This window comes from Mustela putorius, unplaced genomic scaffold (genome assembly GCF_011764305.1).
Source record: "Mustela putorius furo isolate JIRA1106 unplaced genomic scaffold, ASM1176430v1.1 tig00000487_pilon_pilon_pilon, whole genome shotgun sequence".
Taxonomy (NCBI): Eukaryota; Metazoa; Chordata; class Mammalia; order Carnivora; family Mustelidae; genus Mustela; species Mustela putorius.
This window is the reverse complement of record NW_025421399.1, coordinates 10,464,932-10,491,345: the sequence shown is the minus strand read 5'-3', so window position 1 is coordinate 10,491,345 and position 26,414 is coordinate 10,464,932. Positions and strand designations below refer to the sequence as shown.

At 46.1% G+C, this 26,414-nt stretch overlaps 1 protein-coding gene across 4 annotated transcripts in view; it reads right to left on the bottom strand.

Annotated features, from left to right (window-relative positions):
- Positions 1-26,414, bottom strand: part of MAP2K6 (mitogen-activated protein kinase kinase 6) — a 118,838-nt gene that overhangs the window by 42,229 nt on the left and 50,195 nt on the right. For 3 of the 4 annotated variants that reach the window (XM_045080963.1, XM_004749075.3, XM_004749074.3), the window contains exon 2: positions 1,610-1,676. In XM_045080963.1, coding sequence (XP_044936898.1) covers positions 1,610-1,676 — 67 coding nt within the window. Of the gene's footprint in view, positions 1-1,609; positions 1,677-4,432; positions 4,565-26,414 lie in introns of those variants that run through there. The other variant, XM_045080964.1, reaches the window with a different exon arrangement.

Here is a 26,414-nt window from a genome sequence, read left to right as displayed (position 1 = left end):
TAGGGCTGGGGATTAGAGGTGGGTACAACTGTAAGAGAATAACATCAGAGAATCTTGTGGGATTGATACAATTGAGTATCTTGATTATGGTAGTGGTTCCCTAAGGCTACACATGTGATAAAATTGCATATAGCTACACACACACACACACACACACACACACGGGTACTTAGAAGAGGAATGGTGAGAGCTGAATACATTCAATGGTTTGTACCAATGGCACTCTGTTTTGATCCTGGGCTGCAGCTGTGTTAAGTCGTGAACATGGAGGGGGGGACACAACCTAGGGGAAGGGTACATGAGACTTCCCTACGCATTTCTTTGTCGTTTCCCGTGAATCTACAATAATTCCAAGTTGAAAAGCTTTAAAAGTATGATCACAGAGAGACCTATACAGATAGTACAGGGAAGTAATGTGTTTGAGACTAAACTCTTGAGAAACCAATCGAGAGGAGATGTTATGAATTACACAGGTCATAGGTCCAACAACAACAACAACAACAACAAAAACAAAAACAAACAAAAAACACCAAAAACAGCAATCTCGATAACAGATATGGAAAGAACCTCCTGCTACAGCCTCAGAAAAGGACCCCTCTAAGGTGAGCTTGGCCCTCAAGCTACAGAGCAGAACCCGGAGGAGTATACTTTCACTCTGTATTTAGAGGTTCCTGAGTGGGACGTTTGTTCATACCACTGCAGGGAACGGCCAACAGCCTCAACAAAGTCTTACAGTAGATGTGATCATGTTTACTAGCACATTCCATCACTAGAAGGTGCACTTTCTGATAGGACAGATCGCGTTTAAGGTCAAAAACCTTTAGAAAGGGAGGCATTTTTGTAAAGCTGACCAACGGCCTTGCAAACTCAAGTTTCCATGGGAATGGCCTTTCCCTATGCTTGTGCTGCCTCTGTAGAACTTTGTGTGGTGACTTTTTTTTCCTTGCAATTTCCATTCCTCCCAAGCAGATGCTTTGTAAGATGGTCATACCCCCAACTGGACAGGAGGTACCCTCACCACCCCACAGAGAGTAAAAGAAATAAGAGGGAGGCTAAGAGAGACGGTATCCTGCTTCACCAGGACCTGAGTACACTTAGGGATTTGGGCCAAAGTCCTAAAAAAGGTTCCTTTACCTCATTTTGCTTTCTATTTATATGCGACAGAATTGAGGTGTTGGGACACTGAGTCCTTACCAAATACCAGCATTCCATCTCTACTCCAGTTTTATAGTAGTAGTACTCCCAGGGATATGCTGATTTGCTCAAGTCTATACAGAAAAGGCAAAAAATCCAGGTCCATGGACCTCTCTGAACACCATAGGACCCCATCTGCCAAACACATTTGTGACACTCAATTTTCTGCCAACCAGGAATGTAAGAGGCTGAGTTCGAAGCTACCCATTCAAGACAGACGGACTGACCTGATTATTCCAGGTCTCAGAACAGCAAGCACATGGCTCCCCCGCTCCAAAGGGCTCTTCTTTCTAACAGTGATTCCCATAGTCAAGGCATTGCTCATCAGTCCAAAAATGAACCCCTCCCCCTTCCCTGGAAATCTGTAAAGGGAAGTGTTTGGATTAAGACGACGATGACGATCTTGCCAACTTACGTGGAACTGGGCTGAGGTTGTTCAAATGCTTCTTTTGGAATTTTAAGGCCAGGGTTTCGCTTCCTGCCTATGGGGAGAGACACAAGGATAACGTTAAGGTCGAAATCACAGCGTGAGAGTGGGAACGGAGACCCTGCAGCCGAAGCAAGGGGCGAGCCTGGGAACGTGCAGCTCTCGTCTCCTCATGCAGAAAACCACGTCCCACCCAGGAGGTCTGAGAGTGCCCAACACCCAAGCACCAGGCAGAGCACACCTTCCCCAAATGCAGACCACGCTCAGGGATGAGGTTCTTGGTCACCTAAGGATGAAAAGACCAGTATAAGAACGCGAACTCTCTTTACCCAGGAGAGCTGCCCTTTCCTCCCGGCCTCTGAGAGGTGATCATTCCAACTTCTCCGTTCTTTCTTGTACATAAGAACAGAACTGGTAGATGGTGTCGGCTATAGATTTTTTTTTCCCCTTTTTAATGTCAGTCTGATATCATCACCCTTATCTCAGTCTCTTACAATGCTCTCATTTGATCTGTAAACAACTGGTAGGTTTAACTATGGAGGAGAATAAACAATGCCTTCCCACTCTTCCGCCCGGACCGTATCTGTCAACGACTTGCCATAAGCAGAAACACCTCAAAGAGGGAGAGAGTAATATTTATTTACACTTTGCCCTGTTTCAAAAGGGAATACGGTAACAGATGGGCTCGTGCAAAGAGGTGATCGCTTCTTCAGGGACCAGGTGGGAATGTAAGCCATGTGCTCTTCCCTGGACTGAAACTACAGAGAGTTTGGCTCAAATAGTTTTGTTGATGGATACAAAAGAACAGGCTGATGGGGCACGTGGGCGGTTCAGGTGGTTAAGCGTCCAACTCTTGATTCGGCTCAAGGTCGTGTGATCGGGGGCTCGGTGCTGGGCGAGGAATCTGCTTAAGCTTCTCTCTCTTCCTCTCCTCTTGTCCCTCCTCCTCTCCCAGGAACAGACTGGGATATGCTCAGCTCAGAAATCTGAGTAGCCTCTTAAGGACCCAAGATCTTCCTCACTTAGAGATCCTGGGTATCTTCATGCTTGGCAGGGGAAACCAAAGCAGAGCTGGCTAAGAACGCTGACGGTTTTACCTTTTCTCCCTCCTCTCTTCTCTGCATCGCTGGGGTGCATTACGGCACTGATACCAGCCCTGGGCAAGGCCCGGGAGAGAGACTCTCAATGCGCAAAGAGACTTAAGACATCAAAGACATCCTCTCCTTGCGGGAAGATGACAGCCAGAGACGTCAGTGATGGCTCGACATCACAGAGCTCGCGACGACAGGGTCAGAATCAGAATCGGGGTCTCTGCCACCCCGTCCGGAGCTCATTCCCCTATTCTACAACGGAAGTAGTTCAAGGATGACCAGAGAGACCGGGGGAAGGGGAGCATGCGATGATGAGCTTTTAAAAACCCAGCTGACGTCCGGCACTTCACTCCCCGCGTGACCTCCAGAGTCACTTTTCACCTGACCCTCGATATCCTCGACTATAAAAATGGGGAAATGATACTCATGCCTGCCTCACTGGACTGGAGAGGAGAACCATGAGCTATCACATAGGGAAGAGCACAGACATGTCTTACATAGCTGTTAATTATAATCACTTAGAGAACCAATCTGTACAGTCTCACTAAAAAAAAAAAAAATAAGTCACTTAAGAAATTCATGATCAGAACTGGTCAGATTATCTCAGTCCGAGATAATGTGTAATTGACTCTTTTTTTCTACCCCCTTCAAAATCCAGAATCAAGATCAATTCTGCCAAGCTGTATAAAGCCACAGAAAAATATGCTTGGCCGTAGCCAACACAGAGAAAGTCTTTCAGGTCGACCTCCATTGTCACAGGACTTCTCAGAGGTCTCCTCCTTTGGGCTCATCTACGTATTTTGCAAGATTCAAACTCACGATTTACTTTCCTCCTCCCGGACTTCAGATGGTCGCTCAGAACATGTTACTAAGTTAGTCAGTTACACGATACATGCAGCCTTGTCCAGACATATGGTGGATATAGAGAGAGCTGTGCTGCCTTACCCAGAACAATGCTAAGGGCTGGGTCTGATGGTGAAAATCCCAATAGACATGTGGCCCAATTCCAACAATTCCTCTCAATGGGCTTCAATCAAAGAGCTGGAGGATGCTATTTTAAACACCCTCATGAGGGATGCAGAACAAATTCCATTTGTCCAGATGATTACATCCCTGTTCCAACACAGGTGACCGGTAATTCCAGTAATCCCAGCAGACACAACCCTGTGGACCTCTCCGTTAAAACAAAATAAAGGTAAAATATATTTTGCCTCTGAAAAAGGCTCCCCCGTTGCCACGTAAGCAAACCAAAAGCAAAAGTTACTCTGAAATTCCTACACCTCCCTCTTCTTCATTTCTAACTCAGCTCTTACAAGAGAGATGGCCAGAGAGATCGCTATTTGTGGGGAAAACTGCCTTTGAAAAAGAGAGCAATGAATTATTCTACTCTAGCAACTGACGATTAGCAGCTCACGATTATACTCTAACTCCACAAATCATTAAAACATCTCTGCAAAAAAAAAAAAAAAGAGTATGAAAGAGAGAGAGAGAGAAGCCCTTGGCACAGAGGCTAAAGGAATAAATGACCAAGACAAAAACAAAGTCCCCAAGATGTGAAAGAAGGCTCCTGCTTCTCTTCTGACACCAACAAGAAAAATACTTGCAAGAGACACAAAACCTGGTTGAACAACATCATCAGAATCCACCCTGCCTTCATTTTCGACAGCGCATCAAATCAAAAATCACAGACACAGGCACCAAAATTCCATAATTCACTTACTTGCCCATCCCTGAAAGAGGAGCCCAGTGAGAGGCCGGGAGTGACTCTGATGAGGTTTTCAAGGCGGCAGGCAGGGCTCGAAGAACACCACCACATACCAGGCTTTCTTCCCTCAGCTCTGAAGACCACACTTCAGCAGAGAGAGGCAGCTTTGAATAGACTCCGCCCTCCCAAGCACGGACTGCTGCAAACCTCTCGAGTTTATTGTTCCCAACAAACCGCAACTTCACAAAGAAAGGAGAGTGGGTCCGTTTGGACATGGAGGCGTGACATTCATCGTGAACCAGACTTGGAAGAAAATACATCTCTAAAGCAATTCTGGACAGTCCTGCCTTTTCCAGCCTTTCTATAAATGCCTCTTTCATTTCTAAAGAGAAAGTACAACAATACGTGGTCAGTTTCCAGCTGTGTTGATTTCAAAGCAATCTGTTTCCCCAACAAGGCTGCCAACACCTGATGCTAACATTTAACACCACGTTAAAAAACAAAAACAAGGGGCGCGTGGGTGGCTCAGTGGGTTAAACCTGTGCCTTTGGCTCAGGTCATGATCACAGGGTCCTGGGATAAAGCCCCATATCAGGCTCTCTGCTCAGCAGGGAGCCTGCTCCCCCCACCCCCGCCGCCTACTGCTCTGCCTACTTGTGATCTCTCTCTCTCTCTGTAAAAACAAACAAACAAAAGTATCAGGGGAAGCGATGTAAATACTACAACACCATGCTCAAGTATGTGAATGGTTCTTTCCCCTGATAGTCTAAAGCAAATACAAAAAATAAATCAGAATGCAGGCTCCGGGCTGGGTCCCTTGCTAGCGACAACCTTCTCAGGACAGAACACCGGTGTGCTCCTACAGACCTCGACAAGCATGGCCACCAGTTGGTGCCATCCCCACAGGGCAAACCTCGTTGGCTTGAGCGAGCCCTTGCAGATCTACATGACATCAGCCCTGTGCCACACCCTGGCTTGTTTTCTCTGAAAACGGAGTCTCACCACACACATATATTGGCAAACTTCATCTTAAAACCAAAGCTGGGTCATGATAATCCTGACTGGGAGCAAAAATGGCATTGGAAAACAAAAACCTTGCCAAGAGTTAATCAACATTTCCCAGGCCGCAGAAATGTTCGCTAGCTTCAACCATACTGAAAATGATGGGGTCCTCGAGACCTCTTGCTCAGTACCCACGCGGAGAGCCTGGGGACAAAGAGCTTCTCTCATGTGTCTTATTACATAAAACAGAAAATGGTGCTCCAGAGCCAACCCAAACAGCAAGAGGATCCCCCGGGGTCCACAGAAGGTGGCATCGTGAGGATAGGCGGATGCCTACCTATTGGTCAGCTTGGCCCAGAGGTGGGGGCAGGGGAGCGTGATGATGAGGGTTTATGATTACTGCCACAGCTTTACAAAAGGCTGGCATGGCTTCCGGCGCCAAATTTATTTTCAAAATCTCTTTCCCAATGTGAACGGGATTTCCAGCCAAGTCCCTGGCAACCTGGAGGCCTTGGCTGCCCTCTCCTTAATACTCACATCTAGGCTCAAGTCCCAGGGGCAGCTGGCACTGCAATGGGTCGGGGAGTGTTATTAGATGTTATTAAATTGCGATGATCAGATGCAAAGCAACGAACAGGGAGGGACAGGGGTGGGGGGAGGAAGTGCAGGAAGGAAGCTGGCTTGACCACAGCAAGGACACAGATGCTCCTGTTCCCCACAACCACTAAATCTCACCCACCACTGAGACTCCAGGCGGCACGCCAACGTTCCGCACAATCACATAAAATTTGGAGAAAGAAAGCTGACAAGCTCAGGTTAAAACGTGCACTCATTTGGATTTCAAGGAGGGAGAGGGATTTCCTAAGACCTTGCCTTTTAATTTTTGTGTTGCCTCTGCTTAGAAAGCTCTAGCCCTCTTGCAGACAGGAGCCCAGACTTCCATACCCAGCTCTTCTATCCCACGCCCTGCAGAACGCTCCCAGACCTTCCTGAACATTCCTTGTAGGTCACAGTCCACACCTCCCGCTTTTACATTTCAGCATCTCTCACAGAATGTGAACTCAGTGCACTTTACTGAACCTCTGACATTTTAGTTTAAAATGTCCACTCCGTCTCTGTTGATGGGGAGGCGAAAAGGTGCAGCCACTCTGGAAGACAGTATGAATGTTCCTCAAAAACCTAAAAATAGAACTAGCCTACAATCCAGTAATTGCACTACCTAAAGACTACAGAAACATCAATTTAAAAGGATATACGCACTCCTGTGTTTATCGCGTTATCTACAACAGCCAAGTTATGGAAGCAGCCCGATTGTCCATCAATGGATCAATGGATAAAGAAAACGTGGCATATATACACACATAATGGAATACGATTCACCCATACGAAAGAATGAATCTTGCCATTTGTAACCATGTGGCTGGCGCTAGAGAGTATAATGTGAAGTGAAATAAGTCACAGATTTCCCTCATTTGTGGAATTTAAGAAACAAAATAAAGAAAGGGGGAAAAGAGAGAGAGGTACAAACCAAGAAATGGGCTCTTCACTAAAAGAACAAACTGATGGTTACCACAAGGAAGGTGGGAAAAATCGGTGGTGGGGATGAAGGAGGGCACTCATGATGAGTAATGTAATGTATAAAATTATCGAAACATGGCATTTTACACTTGAAACAATGTAACACTGTACGTCAGCTATACTGGAACTAAAATTCTAAAATTTAATAAATTAAAAAAAAAACCTAACCACTTAAAATGTCCAATCTGTCTCAAATGGATCTCCATGACTATCCTCCATTTACACCCCTTATACCATGTCTCGTAATCCCACATTCCTTTATGGTTGCCCTTCTGTGGTTACTTCTGCACTGATGACTTGTTTAGCACCTATCTTCCCAATACACGTTCTATCACGGCATCGATTCTGCTCAGTGCCTGCACATCCTAAATGGTTGCTGACCTAATATTTGTTCTTCTCCTAACTGTTTTGAACATTAGTATTGAGCCCTTCAAGAAAGAGAGAAGAAAGGAAAGGAGAGGGGAAGGAAAGAAAGAGATAGGAGTAAAAATAGCACAAACTGAACATCAACAGACCCCATTTTAAATCCGAATTATGCCCCTTATTAACATAGTGAGCCTGAAAATGTTTCTTAAACTGTTTCCACACCCGCTAATGCGAGATGAGAGACTCGGATCACTGAAAGGATCAGCTGCCATAACATATGTGAAGACATCTAGCAGAGTCTCTCATATAACAGGTGTCCAATAGGTACTAGTTTCTTTTCTCCATTCCATGTTTGTTCTTCTATTTTTTTTTTTTTTTTAAGATGAGCTAAATAGAATGTTCCCTGTATGGGCAGCTTATATCTTCAGATGTCCTTCTCTCTGCTCTTCCTCTCATGTTGTTTATGTTAATTACATTTTTCAAACATCTCATCGACTTGGAACCATCTTCTCTTGCTTCCCAGTGACCATGGGCATGATTTCAACTCCCCAAACTTGGGATCTCTAGCAGTGAGGCTTCCGAATCCATGTCTTTCTTTATTAAGAACTTCTTTTTTGAGAGCAGTTTTCAGTGCACAGCAAAATTGAAGGGAAGGTACAGAGAATTTCCCTAGACCCTCGACCCTCACACATCCATAGCCTCCCCATAATCAACATCCCCTGTCAGCGTGGTGCGTTTGTTACAACTGATGAATTTACTGATGCATCATTTCCACCCCAAAGCCCATAGTTTACGTTGGGTTTCGTTCCCGCTGTTGTACATCCTATGCGTTCAGACAAATGTATACTGAGATATATAACATATATTGACATATTCAGACATGTCTGGATATCATTATAGCCTCACTGTCCTAAAACTCCTCTGTGCTTTGCCTATTCACCGCCCCCCACTCCCCAACCCCTAGCAACCACTGATACCTTTTTACCATCTCCATAGTTTTGCCTTCTGCAGAACGTCAGATAATTGGAATCATACCGACTGGCTTCTTTCACTCCATGATATTCCTTTAATGTTCTTTCATGTCTTTTCACAGCTTAATGGCACATTTCTTCTTAGCACTGAATAATATTCCATTGTCTGAGTACGCCATAGTTCATTATTCTGTTCATCTACTGACAGGCATTTTGCTGCTTCTAAGTTTTAGCAACTATGAATAAAGCTCCCAGAAACATCTGTGTGCAGGTAACGCAACATGTCTCCTTTTTCACTGCTTCTTTCTAGACGATGACATGGTCATTTCCCGCCCAGTTCCTGGTACTTCCCCCCAACCAGCCCCCCAATCAGATCTTTGTGGTTAGGAAGAAATTCCAAATGAAGTTCCTCACAAGGTTCTCTCTACCTTTGAGCCAAAACTGCTAATAATTCACCCAAGAAGACACTGCAAGGAGCAAAAAAGATCATGAAGCTACAAATTCTTCTTTGAAAGGGTCAGGTGATTAAGAAAAACCAGTTCCTATAATATCAGAGTAGATGTGATAAGACACTATAAATACCACATCATGAATACACAGGAGGTGCAAAGCAGGAGAGCAAAATGTAAAAAAAAAAAAAAAGAAAAGAAAAGAAAGAAAAAAAAGATCTCACAGGGAAGTGGTATTTTAGGTGGTCGTTTGATCGCTGGTAGAATTTAAGGGTACACGAGGATTGACTGGACTCATTTAAAATAAAATATTTTCCATATTTAAATGTTTTCCATTATAAATTTTTAAAGAATAATGGGTAAGATTTTGACAACCAGAACATGGAAATGCAACTGTGAGATTCTAAGAAGAACAAGGATGAGCTCCCAGGGGTGGTGAGAAGGCCTTATCTATACTCAAAGAACGTGTGACTTGTCTACTTTAGACAAAGTGAAGGATGGTAGTACACAGAAGCTAAAACCATAGAATCAAAGACAGAACGACCAAAACTAATAATCTTTACATTTCAGATTTAAGAAGAGGAGTCCTCTGTGTTGTTCCATTGAGGAGATCATGTCAAGTCATCCACATTTCAAAAAAATAAAAATAAACGTAACAAGATGAATCTAATATCTGCAGAATATTTTGAAAGTGTGATACACACACACACAAACACACACATATACCCCTTGTGTTTTAAGCTTCCAGGTGTTTGCTCCTGTTTCCCCTGTCTGGTCAACTTGAACACGAAGTTCAAGCAGGTTCTCCTCCAGGGAGCCTCCCATAAAAACACACAGAATAACGGGGCGCCTGGGTGGCTCAGTGGGTTAAACCTCTGCCTTCAGCTCAGGTCATGATCTCGGGGTCCTGGGATCGAGCCCCACATTGGGATCTCTGCTCAGTGGGGAGCCTTCTTCTCCCTCCCCCTCTGCCTGCCTCTCTGCCTACTTGTGATCTCTCTCTCTGTCAATAACACACAGAATAAAGGCTCCTCATCTGTGAGGTCGCAGTAGTCTAGACATATCTTTAATGGCCCCCTTCCTAAGCGGATTGACTGCACCCATCTGCTCACTCATGCCTTGTACCCAACTACAAGCTCTTCAAGGCCATCCCCCCACGTCCCACCCATGGACAGGGCAAGCGCTACACCCAAGAAGTACGAGGCAGCGACCACAGCCGTCTGACTGATGAATACAACGCTTCCACTTTATGGAGGCAAAACCCCTAGGCTCTGGTAAGTTGCTGGATTAGAGGTGCAGACGATCAGAAGACAAGCGGTAATAGTAGCAGTAACAGTCGTGGCGGTCACAGTTACAGTTGCAATTTGGCTTTTCCACACTTCCATGATATTAAGTGAAAGAGGAGAGTCAGGCCCATTGGGGAGGGCAATGGGGAAAAGGCAGAAATGGAGTTCCAAAGCTGACGTGTTAAATACAACATGTGAGGGGGGCTTGTGACAGATTTCAGGCAGACGAGTGGAGCGTAAGGCAGAGGTCGGGGGAGGAAATAGGCAGATCTGGTGACAAACAGAAGTAGAGAGTTGAATGAGAGGCCCGGAAACAACAAGGAGCAGGAGAATGGAAGGCAGTGAAGGCAAGAACATTCCGACAGAATGAGACGTGAACCAAGAATCAGTGAAAGACACAAAGAATTGCTATATGTGTCGAAAAGGAATCAGCCCACGTGTTCAGAGCAGCACCATCAACTCACCCGGAAATGGTCCTGTCTTCAAAGAATGAAAGCACTCCGAGACCTTCCTTACAATGAGATTGAAGCTCTCCCTATTTTTTTTTTTTAGACCAGATTGACCTGAACTCTGTTTTTTCACGTTAACAATCTGATGCTGACTATGTGTTCTTGAAAGAATGTAGAAGCAAATCACGGCCAATGACCTTGACTTATGATCTGGGTCCAGAGTGAAGGTAGGAGGCGGGCAGTGGTTCAGTGGGGAATCCCCGCTGTCCCCGCTCATCTTCCTCATTCCTGTGCTGCTTCATTCAAGAGTCTTTATTGAAAGGAAATGTACTCACATGGGTGTTAAACAAAATACCCCTTTAAAATATGGCAACAGGTTGCTAAGAAATTTAGCGATGTGTTTGGACTTTTCAAAATGGTGGACTAAATTTTGGTTTAGATTTAAAATTAGCACTCCTATCTTAAAGATAAATACTGAAATGTCTCCAAATAAAATAATAGGATTGGCGGGTTTGCTCAAAAGAATATGGTGGAGGGGATTTGGGGGGTGGAGATATAGAGGAAATTAGATTAGCCATGAGTTGGTAACTGTCAAAACTGAGCGATGGATACATGGTTGGCTCATTGTACCATGTACCTTTGAATCTGTTTGAAATTTCCCAAAATATAAAGATTTTCTTAAATAGCTACTGAATTACACAAAACTCTCCTTTAGTACTTAAAACAGAGGGATAGTGAGTAAGAGGGTTGAATTTTTTTTCCCCCCTTGGGAGAAGTGAATTATTTTTCCCCCCGGTCCAAGGTTACACTTTTAATAGCACTGTGATTCCCTCCCGTCTAGCCAAGGAAAACTACAGAGGAGTAACTCTGACCCAACCAAGCTGCATGAAGACTAAGAGATGCGAAGAAATACAAGGGAGAGTTCTTTGTCTGTAAAACCCTTCTTAGGGTTACGGTAGAATCGACCCTGCCTCACTCTCAATTTCACCCCACTTCTCCTGTTGAGCTATGATCGATCTGCCATGATGCCATTAACCCATGAGGTAAGGTATACCTTAAAAAGAATCCTCAGAAATTCACCTCTGCACAAATGTGTTTTATTAGCTTACATAATGCCCTTTTTTTATAAAGACTCTTAGGGAAAAAGTGTGTGTCATCAATAATTAGAAGAGTTGAGGGGCGCCTGGGTGGCTCAGTGGGTTATAGCCTCTGCCTTCAGCTCAGGTCATGATCTCAGGGTCTTGGGATCGAGCCCCACATCGGGTTCTCTGCTAAGCAGGAAGCCTGCTTCCCCCTCCCCCTCTGCCCTCCTCTCTGCCTGCTTGTGATCTCTATCAAATAAATAAATAAAATCTTTAAAAAATAATAATAATAATTAGAAGCATTGGATTCTACTATATAAATGATCAACCTTTGCCTATGGATGATGTGAATGTTTTTCTTCGTGCTTCCTTCCTTGGGCTGATGGCTAAAAAGCTTACAGCCAAACTGGGACTCATGTTTATATTCATGTCCAAGTAGGTATTTTTTGTGTCTTTAATAACATTTTATTCTGTAACATCTTATATACATGTGAAAGTAAACAAGACAGTCATGATCACTCCACATGAACCCAATCCCCAGCTTCAACAAATATCAACTCATGGCCAGTTTTGTTTCATCTATAGCCAGCCCATCTCCCAGACATCAAATCATTTCATCCATAAATATTTTATCAAATACCTCCAAAAGAAATTGGCTGGGTTTTTTTTTAGAAAAAGATTCTCTCTGTTTATTTGAGAGAGAGAGAAGGAGGGAGAGAACAAGCATGAGTGGGGGGAAGGGAAGAGCAGAGAGGGAGAGAGAATCTTAAGCAGACTCCATACTGCCTGCAGAGCTTGACATGGGGGGCTCAATCCCACGACCCTGGGATCATGACCAGAGCTGAAAGCAAGAGTCAGACACCTACCAACTGAGCCACTCAACCCCAGAAACTGATTATTTAAAACACACACACACACACACACAAATAGCATGATTACATGCAAACGAATAAGTAATTTCTTAATATCTACTCAGTGTTCAAAACTCTAATGGTCTCATAAATATGTCAAATATTTTTAGAGTATACTGTGTTTGATCAGGATCAAAATTAGGTCTATGTTTTATGATGGCTTGATAAAGTTTCTTGGCTCTCTTTATCTCTTAGCTCTCTCTCCATTTCTTTCTGTCTGCCCCTCCCTCTGCATGAAATTGTTTTGTTGAAGAAATCTGGTCATTTGTTCTATAAAGTTGCCTACTGGATTTTGCCAATCAGATCCCCTTCTGATACACACACTCCTCTGTATGTTAGAGCTTGACCAGATTCGAACTGGTTTGCTTGGCAAGACTCCCTCACAGGTGGTCTTGTTTACTTTTTACTCGTGTTAAATCGCTGCATTATACACATCCTCGTGAACTCTCTTAAACTCCTGACGGAAAAAGGAAGAAATAAATAAATAATCGCTCAACAACACTTGGTATTTAACAAAATTTTTCATCCTTGTCAATTTGATAAGTAAACAAGAGTACTTTGTTGTTTTTAATCACATTTTAAAAATACCTAATAAAGCTGAGTATTTTTACGTGTCTACTGATACCTGTATTTTTCTATGAACTACCTGTTCAAAATATTAGCTCATTTTATATTATTGTTATTATTTTAATTGACGAGAAGACATTACTCTTTGGTAGTTTGTGTTGCAACATGCATACACACACACATCTGGGGTTACTTCCCTTATGGATTATACAAATTAAAAATTCTACATTCCTTTATGGCCTCGGTATTTTTATAAAGCAGGAAAATCGTTTCCTCTTCTCCAAATGGCTAGATAGCTGTCCCCATACCGCCTGTTAATCTGCCCATTTGTTCCTCCACCAATTTTATATACCATTTTTTTAAGACAAGGGTAGGGAGGGACAAAGAAAGGGAGAGAGAGGGAATTCCAAGCAGGATCCACACCCAGCACAGAGCCAGACGTGGGGCTCAATCCCAGGACCTTGACATCAGGACCTGAGCCAAAATCAAGAGTCAGACACCTAAACAGCTGGGCCAGCCAGGTGCCCCATACACCTATTTAATACATCTACCTCTTCTATAAGTTCCCTGGCTTTCCGTATCAAAAAATAATTAAATATGACAGTCATTGCAAACATCTTCACTTGATTCTGACTTTAAGAAAACTCTTACAGGGGCATCTGGCTAGCTCAGTCAATGGAGCATGTGACTCTCGATCTCAGGGTTGTAAGTTCAAGCCCCACACTGGGCATGGAACGTTCTTAAAATAAAATTTAAAAGGTTTATACGACAAGAAAAAGAAAACTTTCTAGGCTTACTCCGTAAAAGAATGACGCTGAGTTTAGATTCAGTTTGGTAGAAGAAGTAGATGACTACGCACATTTTGGTGAGGGAAGTAGGCTCATAACAGTTCCCAAGATGCGCACATATCCTAATGCTTGGCACCTGCGCACCATTACCATGGTAAAATTTTGCAGATGTGATTAAATTAAGGATCTTGTGATAAGGAGATTATCCTGGATTAACCAGCTGGGTCCCACATGCCATCAGAAGTGCCCTTACAACAAAGATGGAAGGGGAGGTTAGACTCACCCAGAGAAGATGGAGGCCAAGCCTAAGGAACAGGTCAGCTCCCAGCAGCTACGTGAGGCAAGGAAAGGATTCTCCTCCCCAGAGTCTCCGGAAGGGGCCTGGCCCGCCCACACCTTGATTCCTTACTTTTGGCCTTCCAAGTGTGACAGAATACATTTCTACTGTTCTCAGAATAAATTTCTACTGTTCTAGTGCAAACCAAGTTTGCACTAATTTGTTACAGCAACTACCAGAAACTAATACAGTGAATTATTAGAAATGGACACTGAGGGGCGCCTGAGTGGCTCAGTCAGTTGGGTGTTGGAATCTTGGCTTCAGCTCAAGTCCTGATCTCAGGGTCCGGGGACTGAGCCCCACATCAGGCTGTGTGCTGAGCATGGAGTCTGCTTAAGATTCTTTCTCTTCTCCCTCTGCCCCTCCCCCTGCTCACACTTGCTCTCTCTCTCTCTCTCTCTCTCTCTTTCTCTCTCAAATAAATTAATTTTTTTTTCAAAAAAAGAAAGAAATGGATACTGAATTTTATCAATTTATCTCTCAGAACGTATCCAACGTCCCTCCTACCGCACCCACGCTGCTCTCTACCAAATATATGTCTCACTTTTCCCTTTCTCTTACCCCCTCCTTTCCTTCTCAACTGTTTTCTGCCACTATCTCCAAAGCATCTAGTGACCCTACAACGCCACTGGTGATAGAAACACCTAGAAGGTCTATCATTAGATAGACGGGGTCAAACACAAGCAACACTGAGATGCTAATTGCACACTAGAAGAAACGGGTACCCTACAACGCCACTGGTGATAGAAACACCTAGAAGGTCTATCATTAGATAGACGGGGTCAAACACAAGCAACACTGAGATGCTAACTGCACACTAGAAGAAACGGGTACCCTACAACGCCACTGGTGATAGAAACACCTAGAAGGTCTATCATTAGATAGACGGGGTCAAACACAAGCAACACTGAGATGCTAACTGCACACTAGAAGAAACGGGTACCCTACAACGCCACTGGTGATAGAAACACCTAGAAGGTCTATCATTAGATAGACGGGGTCAAACACAAGCAACACTGAGATGCTAACTGCACACTAGAAGAAACGGGTTTGGGGAGATGGAGCCATCCTCCTCCTCAGTGGGTGCCCTTTCCTGGAACAAAGAAGGAGTCGATCTGACCTCCTTCCAATTCTTTCTAACTCAGTGGCATCTCAGAGGAAAACTGAGAAATGCAGCTCTTTCCCCCGGCCTGTGGCACATTCTGGAATCCCTGATGCCCCCCCCACCCCCCCCACCACCCCGCCAACAAGAAACAAGAAACCATGGCCAAAGCAGTATCAAAAACCTATGGCAGGATCCTTCACCCTGACACTCCAATCCTCCAGCCTGAAAGAGCTCAGTAGAATCCTCTGCACCAGGCTTGTTTCTGCAAGATCTCGTCACCTTCTTTCCAGGGAGGCTGCAGGGTCCTGGGGGTCGTGTTTTGCAAGCCGCAGCCTGGCCAAAGACCATGATGGGCTCTGCCTTTGGGTCTGCCCAGTCCTCTCATGGCTTTAGCGCATCTCCCCCTGGTGACCCTCCAGGTGAGAGGTTCCTAAGGGTCCCATAGCTTCCAAAAGACCAACAGCTTCCAGAAAACCACAACGTTTAAATGTGATTTTTCTGAGAAAAGAATACTAATCTACAAAAGCCAACAACTTAATTTCAAATCAGAGTTCTTTATGCTAATCTACTCATACAGCAATCCTAATGATTTCAGATCCTGTGGGGCCCTGGAGGGAAAATTCCACAGTCCCATAGAAAGACAAAGGCTCTCCGTTTTTTTTAATCCTGGATAAACCTCTGTCACCGTAATTAACAAGTATTGCTTCGGGCAGCGCTATGAGTCAGGCTGTCAAAAGCAGTGGAGTTCTCTAGTCTTGGGTAGTAAGCCCAGAAATCTTTCCAGACAGTCACCTTGAAACATGTACATCAGTTAATCTCCAAGACTCAGCAAACCCCCCCCCCCGGAAAAATAGTAAAAATTCTTTACTGCACAGGGGGAATGTTCCACCTACCTATGTGATCAGAAATGTGAGTCAAGTGGGGGAGGGGGTGTTGGTAGAGCATCTGCCTTCTGCTCAGGTCATGATCCCAGGGTCCTGAGATGGAGCCCTGGTCAGCTGGGGAGTCTGCTTCTCCCTCTCCCTCTGTCCCTTCCCCCCAGCTTGTGTTTGCACCCTCTCTCTCTCTCTCTCTCTCTCTCTCTCAAGTCAGTAAAGTAAATAAAAGTAAGTAAATAAAATCTTTAAAAAGGAAAATAAATAAATAACTAAACCCTGGGATGTCTCATTCACACCACTGCCTCTGAGTGTCCTGAAGCCGTTGCCTCTGGGTGTCCTTAAGCCAGCTTTAATGGCTCACCAAAACACTCTGAGGAGATGACTTAAAATGATCCCTAGAGGCACTGATTTTACAAAACTAAGTCAGAGATTCTTACGGGACTGACTTCAGTTAACTATTGCTGATGGCAATTCTCACAAGCCTTGATTATTGGAGTGCAGTGAGAAGGGGGGGGGGGTGTCCGCTGGTCCAACCAAGTTATAGAAGGCGTGGTTGGAAGACCCCTCCCGGTGACCCTGGGAGGAGGAGGCCAAGCGCCAAGGGACTAAGCATAGCGCTCAGGAGCGGTAAAACCTTGAGAAGGTATTCATCCTGAGCCCCAACGTTAAAATGGGAGTATTAGCATTGACCTTATTGCAATAACATGAGCTAAGCACGACAGACAGCGCCAGTGGATAAAAGCGTGTTGGATACGAGGATGCTAAAAATTGCCAGGTCAGGCTATGCTGCTGGTTTTGGCAGGTGCTGCCTTATTAACAAGTAGCTGCTGGTAAGAATAATAAACTAAACTCTTTTTTTTTTTTTTTGGTAAAAATTTTATTTGTTTATCTGACAGACAGAGATAACAAGTAAGCTGAGAGGCAGGCAGAGAGAGAGGGGGAAGCAGCTCCCAGCTGAGCAAAAAGCCGATTGTGGGGCTCGATCCCAGGATTCTGGGATCATGAACCAAGGCGAAGGCAGCGGCTTTAACCCACTGAGTCACCCAGCCACCCTGCACATAAACTCTTAATGTAATGATCAGTACCACTGCATGGAATAAATATTACCGCCTCTACTTTGAGGCCCCTGTCCAGATACATGGAGCATTACGGACCTCAGAAGCCAGCTTTCCCATATAATATAACAGTATTCAGTCCTTTGATCACAATTACTTCTCATCACAGGTCTAGTTCTATTAGCGTGTAGAAGGATTATTGCTGACCTGCGTGCAGGCTATGCACAAAATCTGGGCTCCAGAAGTAAAAGTTCTGGGTCAAATCTTCCGTGCAGCTTGTCTACCCCTATGCCCGGAGGTACTGAGATAACAAACACAGGTTATAAAGCTGTTTACTGGGAACTACTGTGACATGACCTGAGGTCTATCAGGAGATCAAGACTCAACTGAAAAAAAAAAATATATATATATATATATTGCCATGAACGTTGTCCAAAACATTTCACCGAACCTTTCTGGACTTTGGTTCCCCTGATTCTAACATGGAAAACATTCCATAAATAAAACTAGCTGATTTTCTCATTAAATGGTATTTGGAGGAGCACGCCACCCATTTCATCCTTGATGTCACCAAGTTTTCTACTGGGTGATAGCTCTGTGGTATGTTTGTAAACTCGCACCGATTCCCTAAGGGCTTCTGATAAAATTGATAAGCCTATCTCCTACCTGACATAAATTACTCCAGCAGGAGGGTAATGGTCAAGTGACTGTTTGAAACTGGTCACTATGGCTTCTGTTTGCAAAACGCTGTCTTGATGACACTTGGCCTGTGGGGTGACACTCCCTTCTCAATACAAAGAAATGGGGAGTGGGGACCATTACTGGATTCCTCAATGGGCTCATCCTGATGGTAATCTCAGTCGGATGTTTCCCCCGTTTTACAAGAAGATTTGACAGTCCTGCTCTGGACTAAAACCTCAAGGTCACTGAGACCCTTAAATCTGACTCTAGGCTAGAAGCCTTTACTCAAAATAAAATAAATGCACAAAACTGAATATATCCCAGTGAATACAGCTTGGGGACATTTTCTGTGAAGGAAGGATTCCTGGAGCGCCTGGGTGGCTCAGTTGGTTAAGTGTCTGCCTTTGGCTCAGGTCATGATCTCTGGTCCTGGGATCAAGCCCCATGTCCCACATCGGGCTCCCAGCTCAGTGGGGAGCCTGCTTCTCCCTTTCCCTCTGCTTCTCCCCCTGCTTGTGCTCTCTGACTCTCAAATGAATAAATAAAATTTAAAAAAAAAAAAGAACTCATGGTTTGTTGACTAAGGTAAGGACCATACTTGTTCTCCAGGAAACTGCCCGTTCCTCCAGTACCTAACAAATAAACCAACCAACTAACGAGGCCTTACACCAAAGCATGTTCTCACTGCCTCTAGCCATGTAACCAGAATTAGAGCCCACCTGGGATTGTTGGGTCTCTAGCTCAATGCCTGGGAAAACCATTTGGCAAATCCGCTTCCCACCTCACTAAAAACCTCATCTCTCTCTCCCATCCCTAACTGCTCTAGGTAGGAGATGCCCTAGACTTCATGCTGGCACAGGACTCCCAACTTTGTAACCTTAATCTCTTCATCAGAACACATCAATGAAAACGGGAAAATACACAGACTTTGCAAAAAAAAATAAATAAATAAAATAAAATAACTGTGGGGAGGGGGAAAAAAACCACATAGTATATTGAGGAAGAAATAAGGATCTGAGGAGTTTGGGGGTTTTATGCATTTGTTACTGCTTTCTAAATAGGATGGGAAATTTGAGCAGCTGTCTAGCTGAGAAAAGAAGCCAATCAGGAAAGGGACAAAAAGGCCAGGGAAATACACAGACACGAAGGGCCAGAATTCCCAGCGGCCCGTGTGGGATCGATGGCACAGCGGAGAAGCCTGGACCCAGAGAAAGGAGTGGAGGGTCTCTCTTTAGGAACAGAAGGAAGAAGGGCATAAAAAGTGACAACAAAGAGAAAATTTGATGCAAAGGGAAGTTGAGAGAGGCACTCCGTACTGACGTAAAACAGGGTGTTCTGCCAAGATTTCCCATGGGGTCCTCGGAAGCACGGAGCCAAGAAACATTAGAAACAGCCCGAATAGGTCAGCGAAGGAGTTCCTGTAGTTTCAAATGAAACTTTACCACACGCTCCGCCAGTATGTAAGCTCCTGAGGAAGTAGCTAATGAGAAACATACGGGGAAATTCCAAAAGGCAACTCAGCGATGCCGAGCTCAAGTAGGTGTGATCTAAAACTTCCTTCTCTCCTCTAGGAACCTCCTCCATTCCAGACCTGCTCATCATAAAACGTGGAAACACACGAGTGAAAAGTGGTTCTCAGCTCAAGAACTACCCCTAAGTCTCAGAGGTCACACGTGTGAAGATGGGATGGATGCCTTTCGCTCTTCCAGAAAATTCAGGGACTTTGCTACCAAAGAGCCTGACTGCCTCATCGCCAGAGTTGCAAAGCTCAAGGTCTAAAAATCTGATCCACGACACCACCTTTGCCCTCCAGATTTCATTACAACGGCTTTACTGAGATAGAATTCACCCACAATTCATCTACTCAGATTGTACAAATCAATGGTTCCTTTATTATTTATTTGTTTATTTATTCATTTGACAGACAGAGATCACAAGGAGGCAGAGAGGCAGGCAGAGAGAGAGGAGGAAGCAGGCTCCCCGCCGAGCAGAGAGCCCGATGCGGGGCTCGATCCCAGGGCCCCGAGATCATGACCTGAGCCGAAGGCAGAGGCTTAACCCACTGAGCCACCCCGATGCCCCCAAATCAGTGGTTTTGAGCACACTCACAGGGTTGTGCAAATGCCACCATCACCAATTTCATAACATTTTCATCACCCACAAAATAAACATCATACCCATTAGCCGCCCCAGTGTCTTTTCCTCTAATATCATCCCTCCGTCTGGTCCTCGGCAATCGCCAGCCTAAACTCTGTCCTTGCACGTTTTCCTATTCTTGCCGCTTCTTAGGTGGCATCACACAACACGTCCTGTCCTCCTTCTGTGCCGAAGACTCTGTTCTCTGAAGTTAAATGCGTTACTACTTCTCCCAGTTGTCTCAAGATCCAAGAGCTGCGGGGCCAAAAGTTTTGCTCTCTGCAAAGCTGAAACTAGGACCGTCCCAGGGGGTAAGACTGTGCAATGAGTCCTGCTCTCCCTGTGTGCCAAGTTGCAAACAGGTTGGGGCTGGTGGGAAGAACGTAATGTCCCGTGACAAAGAGGAGGGGTGCAGAGGGGGCAGGCAGCAGGACGAGCTGGCAAGGTGTTTCACGTGCTGGGGACGAAAGTGAAAGAGCAGGAGGGAGCAGAGAAGAGAAACGCAAAATCCTGGGAAAGGACACTAAGTGCAGAGCCTTTGTCCATATAAGCCTCGTGAACGGCCGGACTGGCTTTTAAAAACTCTTTTCTGTTTGTTAAATTTTATAAACAAGTAAGAAAACATTCAACCTAGGCATATCAGGTTAACACCCCAAATCCTCCTGTTTCGAGAGAAGAACAAAGAGCCAGGCGTGTGTGCAGCCCAAGGGATATTATAGAAAGTAAAAGCCACATTCCCCGGGCTTAGCTCCCCAACTATGACCACGGTAAGTCAAAACCTGTTACATAAAGCTCCAAGAAACTGTTCAAATTCCATGGTGGCACTGGAATTCTCTTGTATGTGTCAGACTGCCTGGAGAAAGTAGGCCATTCACCCGGGCTCAGCCCTTTCTTTACATATAAAATGGCTATGGATTAGCTCTCTTCCCAAATGGAACGCAACCTGTGTTAGATATCCCCGAGGAGGCTGGCATCCCGGACAACACCAGGCTTCCCTCCGAGTATTTACATGACCACGTTATTCGTCAGTGAATTAAACCCTTTTACAAGCACAAGCTGAAACAGAGCCTGCCCTGACCTTGGAAGAAAAAGGGAGGCACATGCATCCGACGTGTATCTCAGTTCAGAACCCTTCCCAGCGTCTCGATACTCAGAGCTTCAGAAAACCCCCCTCTGGGGCGCCTGGGGGGCTCAGTCGGTTAAGGGTCTGCCTTCGGGTCAGGTCGTGATCTCAGGGGTCCTGGGATCCAGTCTGGCATCTGGCTCCCTGCTCAGCGGGGAGTCTGCTTCACCGTCTCCCTCTGCCCCTCCCCCCCAACTGCTCGTGCGTGCGCTCCCTCACTCTCCCTCTCTGTCTCAAATAAAGAAATAAAAAATCTTTAAAAGGAAGAAGAAGAAGAAGGAAAAAAACGCCTCATGGTGGAACGTGGCTGGCAGACCGACGGATGCCTCCTGGCTGGTGCTCACATAACAGGGGCCAATGTCTAACCTAAGGGGCCACAGAGGCTAATGATGCCACCAAAAAAGGGAACTGAGGAGATGAACATATAGCACTTTCATTCATTCATTCATTCAGTCAGTCAGTCAGTCATCCTCTCCCCAAATGTTTACTCAGGACCTACGATGCTTCTGCACTGAGCTTTACTGAACATAAGACAGTAATCAGAGCTACCCCCAACCCCCACTCCGGTCCATCTCCGTCCTCCAGTATGTCTCTTCTGGAACGATTAAGCTGCACTGCAATATTCCCACAAGCTGCAGGATGGACAGAGCAATGGTTCCTTCCTACGTGACCCAAATGCGCCTGGGTGGTAGGAACAGGAGAAAGTCAGGTGACCCCTGCAGTTAATCCCCAATCTTTCAGAGCACATGCCCAAGCAGGGGGAATGGCAGACAGAGGGAGAAGCAGGCTCCCAGCTGAGCAAGGAACCTGACGCGGGGCTCCATCCCAGGACCCTGAGATCCTGACCTGACCCAAAGGCAGATGCTTTGACCCACTGAGCCACCCAGGCTTCCCCAGCTCCCAGTCGTTGAGGCAGTTTGTCTAGACCCTCCTTCCTAACTTCCCTACTTCCTAACCAAGTATAATTCAAATTACTCAAGTTGGCATCCAAGAGCCTCCCCCAGCTGTAGCATCTACTACGTCCACCGCTAAGAAGTAACTAAGAGACAGCCGAACAGGGGTGCCTGGGTGAAAACAACTGCCTTCGCCTCAAGGCCTGATCCCAGGGTTCTGGGATGATGGTCCTTGCTCAGCAGAGAGCCTGCTTCTCCCTCTCCCTCTGCCCCTCCTGCTTGCTCTCTCAATCTGTCTCTCTCTCTCTCTCTCTCTCTGGCAAATAAATAAATAAGATCTTTGAGAGAGCCGAAAAGATTTTCTTTCTCTTTCCTTGAACACACCTAACCTTAGTCTCGACTCTGTCTCTGGCCGTGCTGCTTCTTTCCCCCGCGTGGTGCACACACACACACAGTCCTCTGTCTCGTAAAAGCTCTTCCGCCTGCATTTCTGGTTCAATAACTTCCTCCTAGATAGTCACCCCTCCTCTCTCCTTCCCTTGCCCTCTACCCACAAGACTAGAAAGCGATCCATGTCCGCACTGCTCTGCACGGCCAGGTGGGTGAGTCACTAACATTTATTCCAGGCCCAAAGCGAGGAATTCAGCAGACACCATCCTCCACTAACCCTTCCGAATGCAAAACGAGTCGTCATTCCTCTTGTGCCGATGAGAAGCTGAACCTCGGAAGGGTCGGGTAAATATTGTCAGTATCCCAATCACGTCAGTATCCCAGCGGGGTAAGAGTGGATGGAGCAAGGTGTGCTGTGCTCAAATCCTGAACTGTCCTCCCTCAACCATTTGGAGTACCAGGGGGGACAATTCTTGGACCCCACTCCCAGCTCTCGCTGCCTCACCTCCCACCCCCTCCCGTGATCGGGCTTCCCGATACAGGTTCTGGGCAGCCTTAAAAGAGCGCCCCATCTCGGGCTGCATCAGACCTCCTCTCCCATCGCTGGATTCCTACTCCAGGAGCGCTCCAGCTGATGGAAGCTGCTGGACCTGCTGACACCCAGAACCTGCGGTCAGAGCATGTGGGGCCACCGGTGATCAGTGCACAATGACGGACAGGAGCTGATGGATAAGCCCTTTCATCCCACAGGCACACAGTTCTGAGATACATTTCATGAGGCTCTTAGAAGATCCGCTGAGATTAAACATGAGTTGCTCCGAGCAGGGACCCTCACACCGGCTTTCCCTCTCTCCCCGTCTCATCTGCCTTGCCCATCTCACTGACTGAGATCGCACTGACAAACAAGTCTCTTGAACACAGGCCTCTATCTTGAGCTCTGCATTTGGAGCCCATAGGAGAAATGTGAGCCAAAGCAGACGAAGGCTCAGGGGCAGAGTAAGCCACCCTGCCCCTCAGGCCACACGAATCAGAGACCCAGTGGTGTGCCTAAGGCAATCTTAGAAGAGTGCATGTCTCACCTGTGCATTCGGGAAGCTTCCTCTTCTTGGTTACTCCACGGCCCGCACCATGCACCCAGGACACCATGCACCCAGGACAGGCGTGGCTCAGGTGGCACGGATGGAGGCTGTGCATGGGCCTAGCCCAATTACCAAGGCCCAAGCCCTTCCTACTGCTAAATGTCCAACCAAGCGACAGCGGAGCTAGAGGCCAACCCCTAGAGCACCTGCAATGCTATCCGCCAGCCCTTTGGTGGACGGTCAGTTCTAACAGCCCGCTTCCACCCTGGAGGCGAGGAGGAGATAACAACTCGTGTTTCATGCCTACTGACTCCAAATTCGGGTTTCCTTCTGTGCAAGCACACTATGCAAGGACATAAGAAGGCCTAACGTACCAGCAAAGTTTCCCTCGCGATGCTGTTACAGACCGAGGGACTGATTTATGTTAAAGGAGGGGCAACAGTGAGTGTATGACCAAGGACTCGCTAGTTCGATCCCAAACCTCCCTGTTCAAAAGCAGCCAGCTTAACTGAACCGTGACGTGGCCTGTTGGAGGTCTGGACCGAAGCTTAATTAGGGTGCAAACACAACCACCTGCTCTTCCCATAGCACCTTGGCCTGTGCCCCACCCCTCGAATTTCTGTAAGGAGGCTTGCTTCCTTTCAGAGCAGGCAATGGTGCTGAGGTCTGAGGACTAGTCATGTTCGTTGTTACTCAAGCATCATTTCTTCTTGGCCCTTCTGCCAGCCAGAGGTGGAAAACCGAGGCATGTATGTACACACATACTCCCGGACATTAAAAATGCACACGTGCACATTGGCACATAAACAGACATGTGCACGCCCAGATGTGTATTTTGGAAATCATGACTTCATACCAACAGGGTCGATTCCAACCCAGCCCCACTGGGTTCTTTTCGCCTTTTCTCGTTGGCTCAGTCCGGTAACTCATCCGAAAGAGCGTCAAGATAGCTCTCTCCCTACTACTGAGTGTTTTTGATTTAAGAATGATCAAATTTGGGGGCATCTGGGTGGCTCATTCGGTTAAGTGACTGCCTTCAGCTCAGGTCATGATCTCGGGGTCCGGGGGTTGTGTCCCACATCGGGCTCCCTGCCCAGCAGGAAGGCTGCTTCTCCCTCTGCTCTCTCTCTCCCTCTCTGACAAATAAAGAAGTAAAATCTTTTCAAAGAGAGAGAATGATCAAATTTTGACACAAAGTTTCCTCAGCAGAATTACACTCCTGCTGTATTTGCCAGCGAAGTCTCACACTCGTGCCAGAACAGATCTCTGGCAAAGGCATGGGACCACCATCGCTGGCTTAGACCAATCACCCTCCCTATCACCTCCGCTCCTGGGACTGGGCTCAGCGTCTCCCCTCAAGGGCACGGTCACATGGAAGAGGGTGAGATACCTAAAGAATATAGAGATTCTGGTAGGCAAAAGGAAGGAGGCTGTGGAATGTGGATATCCAGGAGGAAACCAGCTGTATCCGCTACATTAGCCTATAATCCATACAGTAGATTGGACGACATAAATCCTCTGAAATCATACGCAAAATGTCTTCGTGTGTGCACATGCACAGTTCCCCAGGGAGAGGATTCTCCATCATCATCATTTCTCAGAGGGTTCAGGCACACAAGAAAAGTTTCAAACCACTTCATTTTAAACGGGCACAATCCTTCACCTTAAATTTACAGAGCACAAGCGATCTCTAGCAACTTAAACCCTAATTCAGAAAATGCCAGGGTTTCTCCAATCTCATTTATCACATTCCTGCTCCTAGGGCAGAAATCAGAAAACTGCACAGCCTTTGTCAAAATACAAATGCTTGTCTCAATTCGAATCCTCCTTAAGCCTGTTCCTAGAGACCGACTTCAGGCTTCCAGGACAATTAAGGGGCACTAAATCTTCTTCGAATTAGACATGCTGTCTTTAAACTCTCGTTCTTCTAAAGAAAAGGGGGACCAAGCGGGCGTCTCCGAAGAAATAAAGGGAGCAGAAGTGCAAGCTGCCATGAAAAGAAGAAAATCCTGTGGTTTAGGAAAAGCCAAAGAGCAAATGTCAAGGCAGTTGGTCAGTGTCAGCCTGTTCTGATTTTATCCCACTGGCCCCAAGGGCAGCGTTCGGAGTCCAAGAAGTATGACCACCATCTGGGACAGCTGTGGTCATAGAAAGGGCTCCCCCATCCAGAGCTGTAAGCCTGCAGGATTCTTTCAACAGTTGCACTGGTCCGAAAAGGCGGAACACAAAGGCATCTCCTGCAGCCCCTGCAGGATAGGGAGGGGGACCCAGCATTAAAAAGCCTGTGCCCTTGGGTGTGGCTCTTAAATTTTTGCCAGGCAGACAACTGCTGTGCAGAGACGAAGTCACAGAATCCAGATTGGACTCCGCAGCCTTGGTGACAGGGTGACCCTACAAAATGATCCTCCCAAACGGGGCACTTGGGAGAATGAAAGAGGACACCATTAATGAATAAAGCGAGGCAAGAGGTGTGAAGAGGGGAGTAGCAGACAAAGCCCGCTCAGCCGGTCCTTTGTAAGGCTCTGCTCTGCCCTCCCCTCTGTGGCCCCCTGCATGAGCCTTACACCATGCTCAGCATCACACAGAATAAAAATAAAATTAAAATTAAATAGCATAGGGGCTGCCTGGGTGACTCAGTTGGTTAAGTGTCTCCCTTCGGCTCAGGTCATGATCTCAGGGTCCTTGGATCGAGCCCCTCATCGGGCTCCCTGTTCAGTGGGGAGTCTGCTTCTCTCTCTCCCTCTGCCCCTCCCCCCAGCTTGTGCACGCTCTCTTTCTCAAATAAATAAATAAAATCTTTAAAAAAAACATCAGATACCACACCGTGTTCTCCTGGCCCATGAGGAGCCATCCATCTCTCTCCATTCTAAC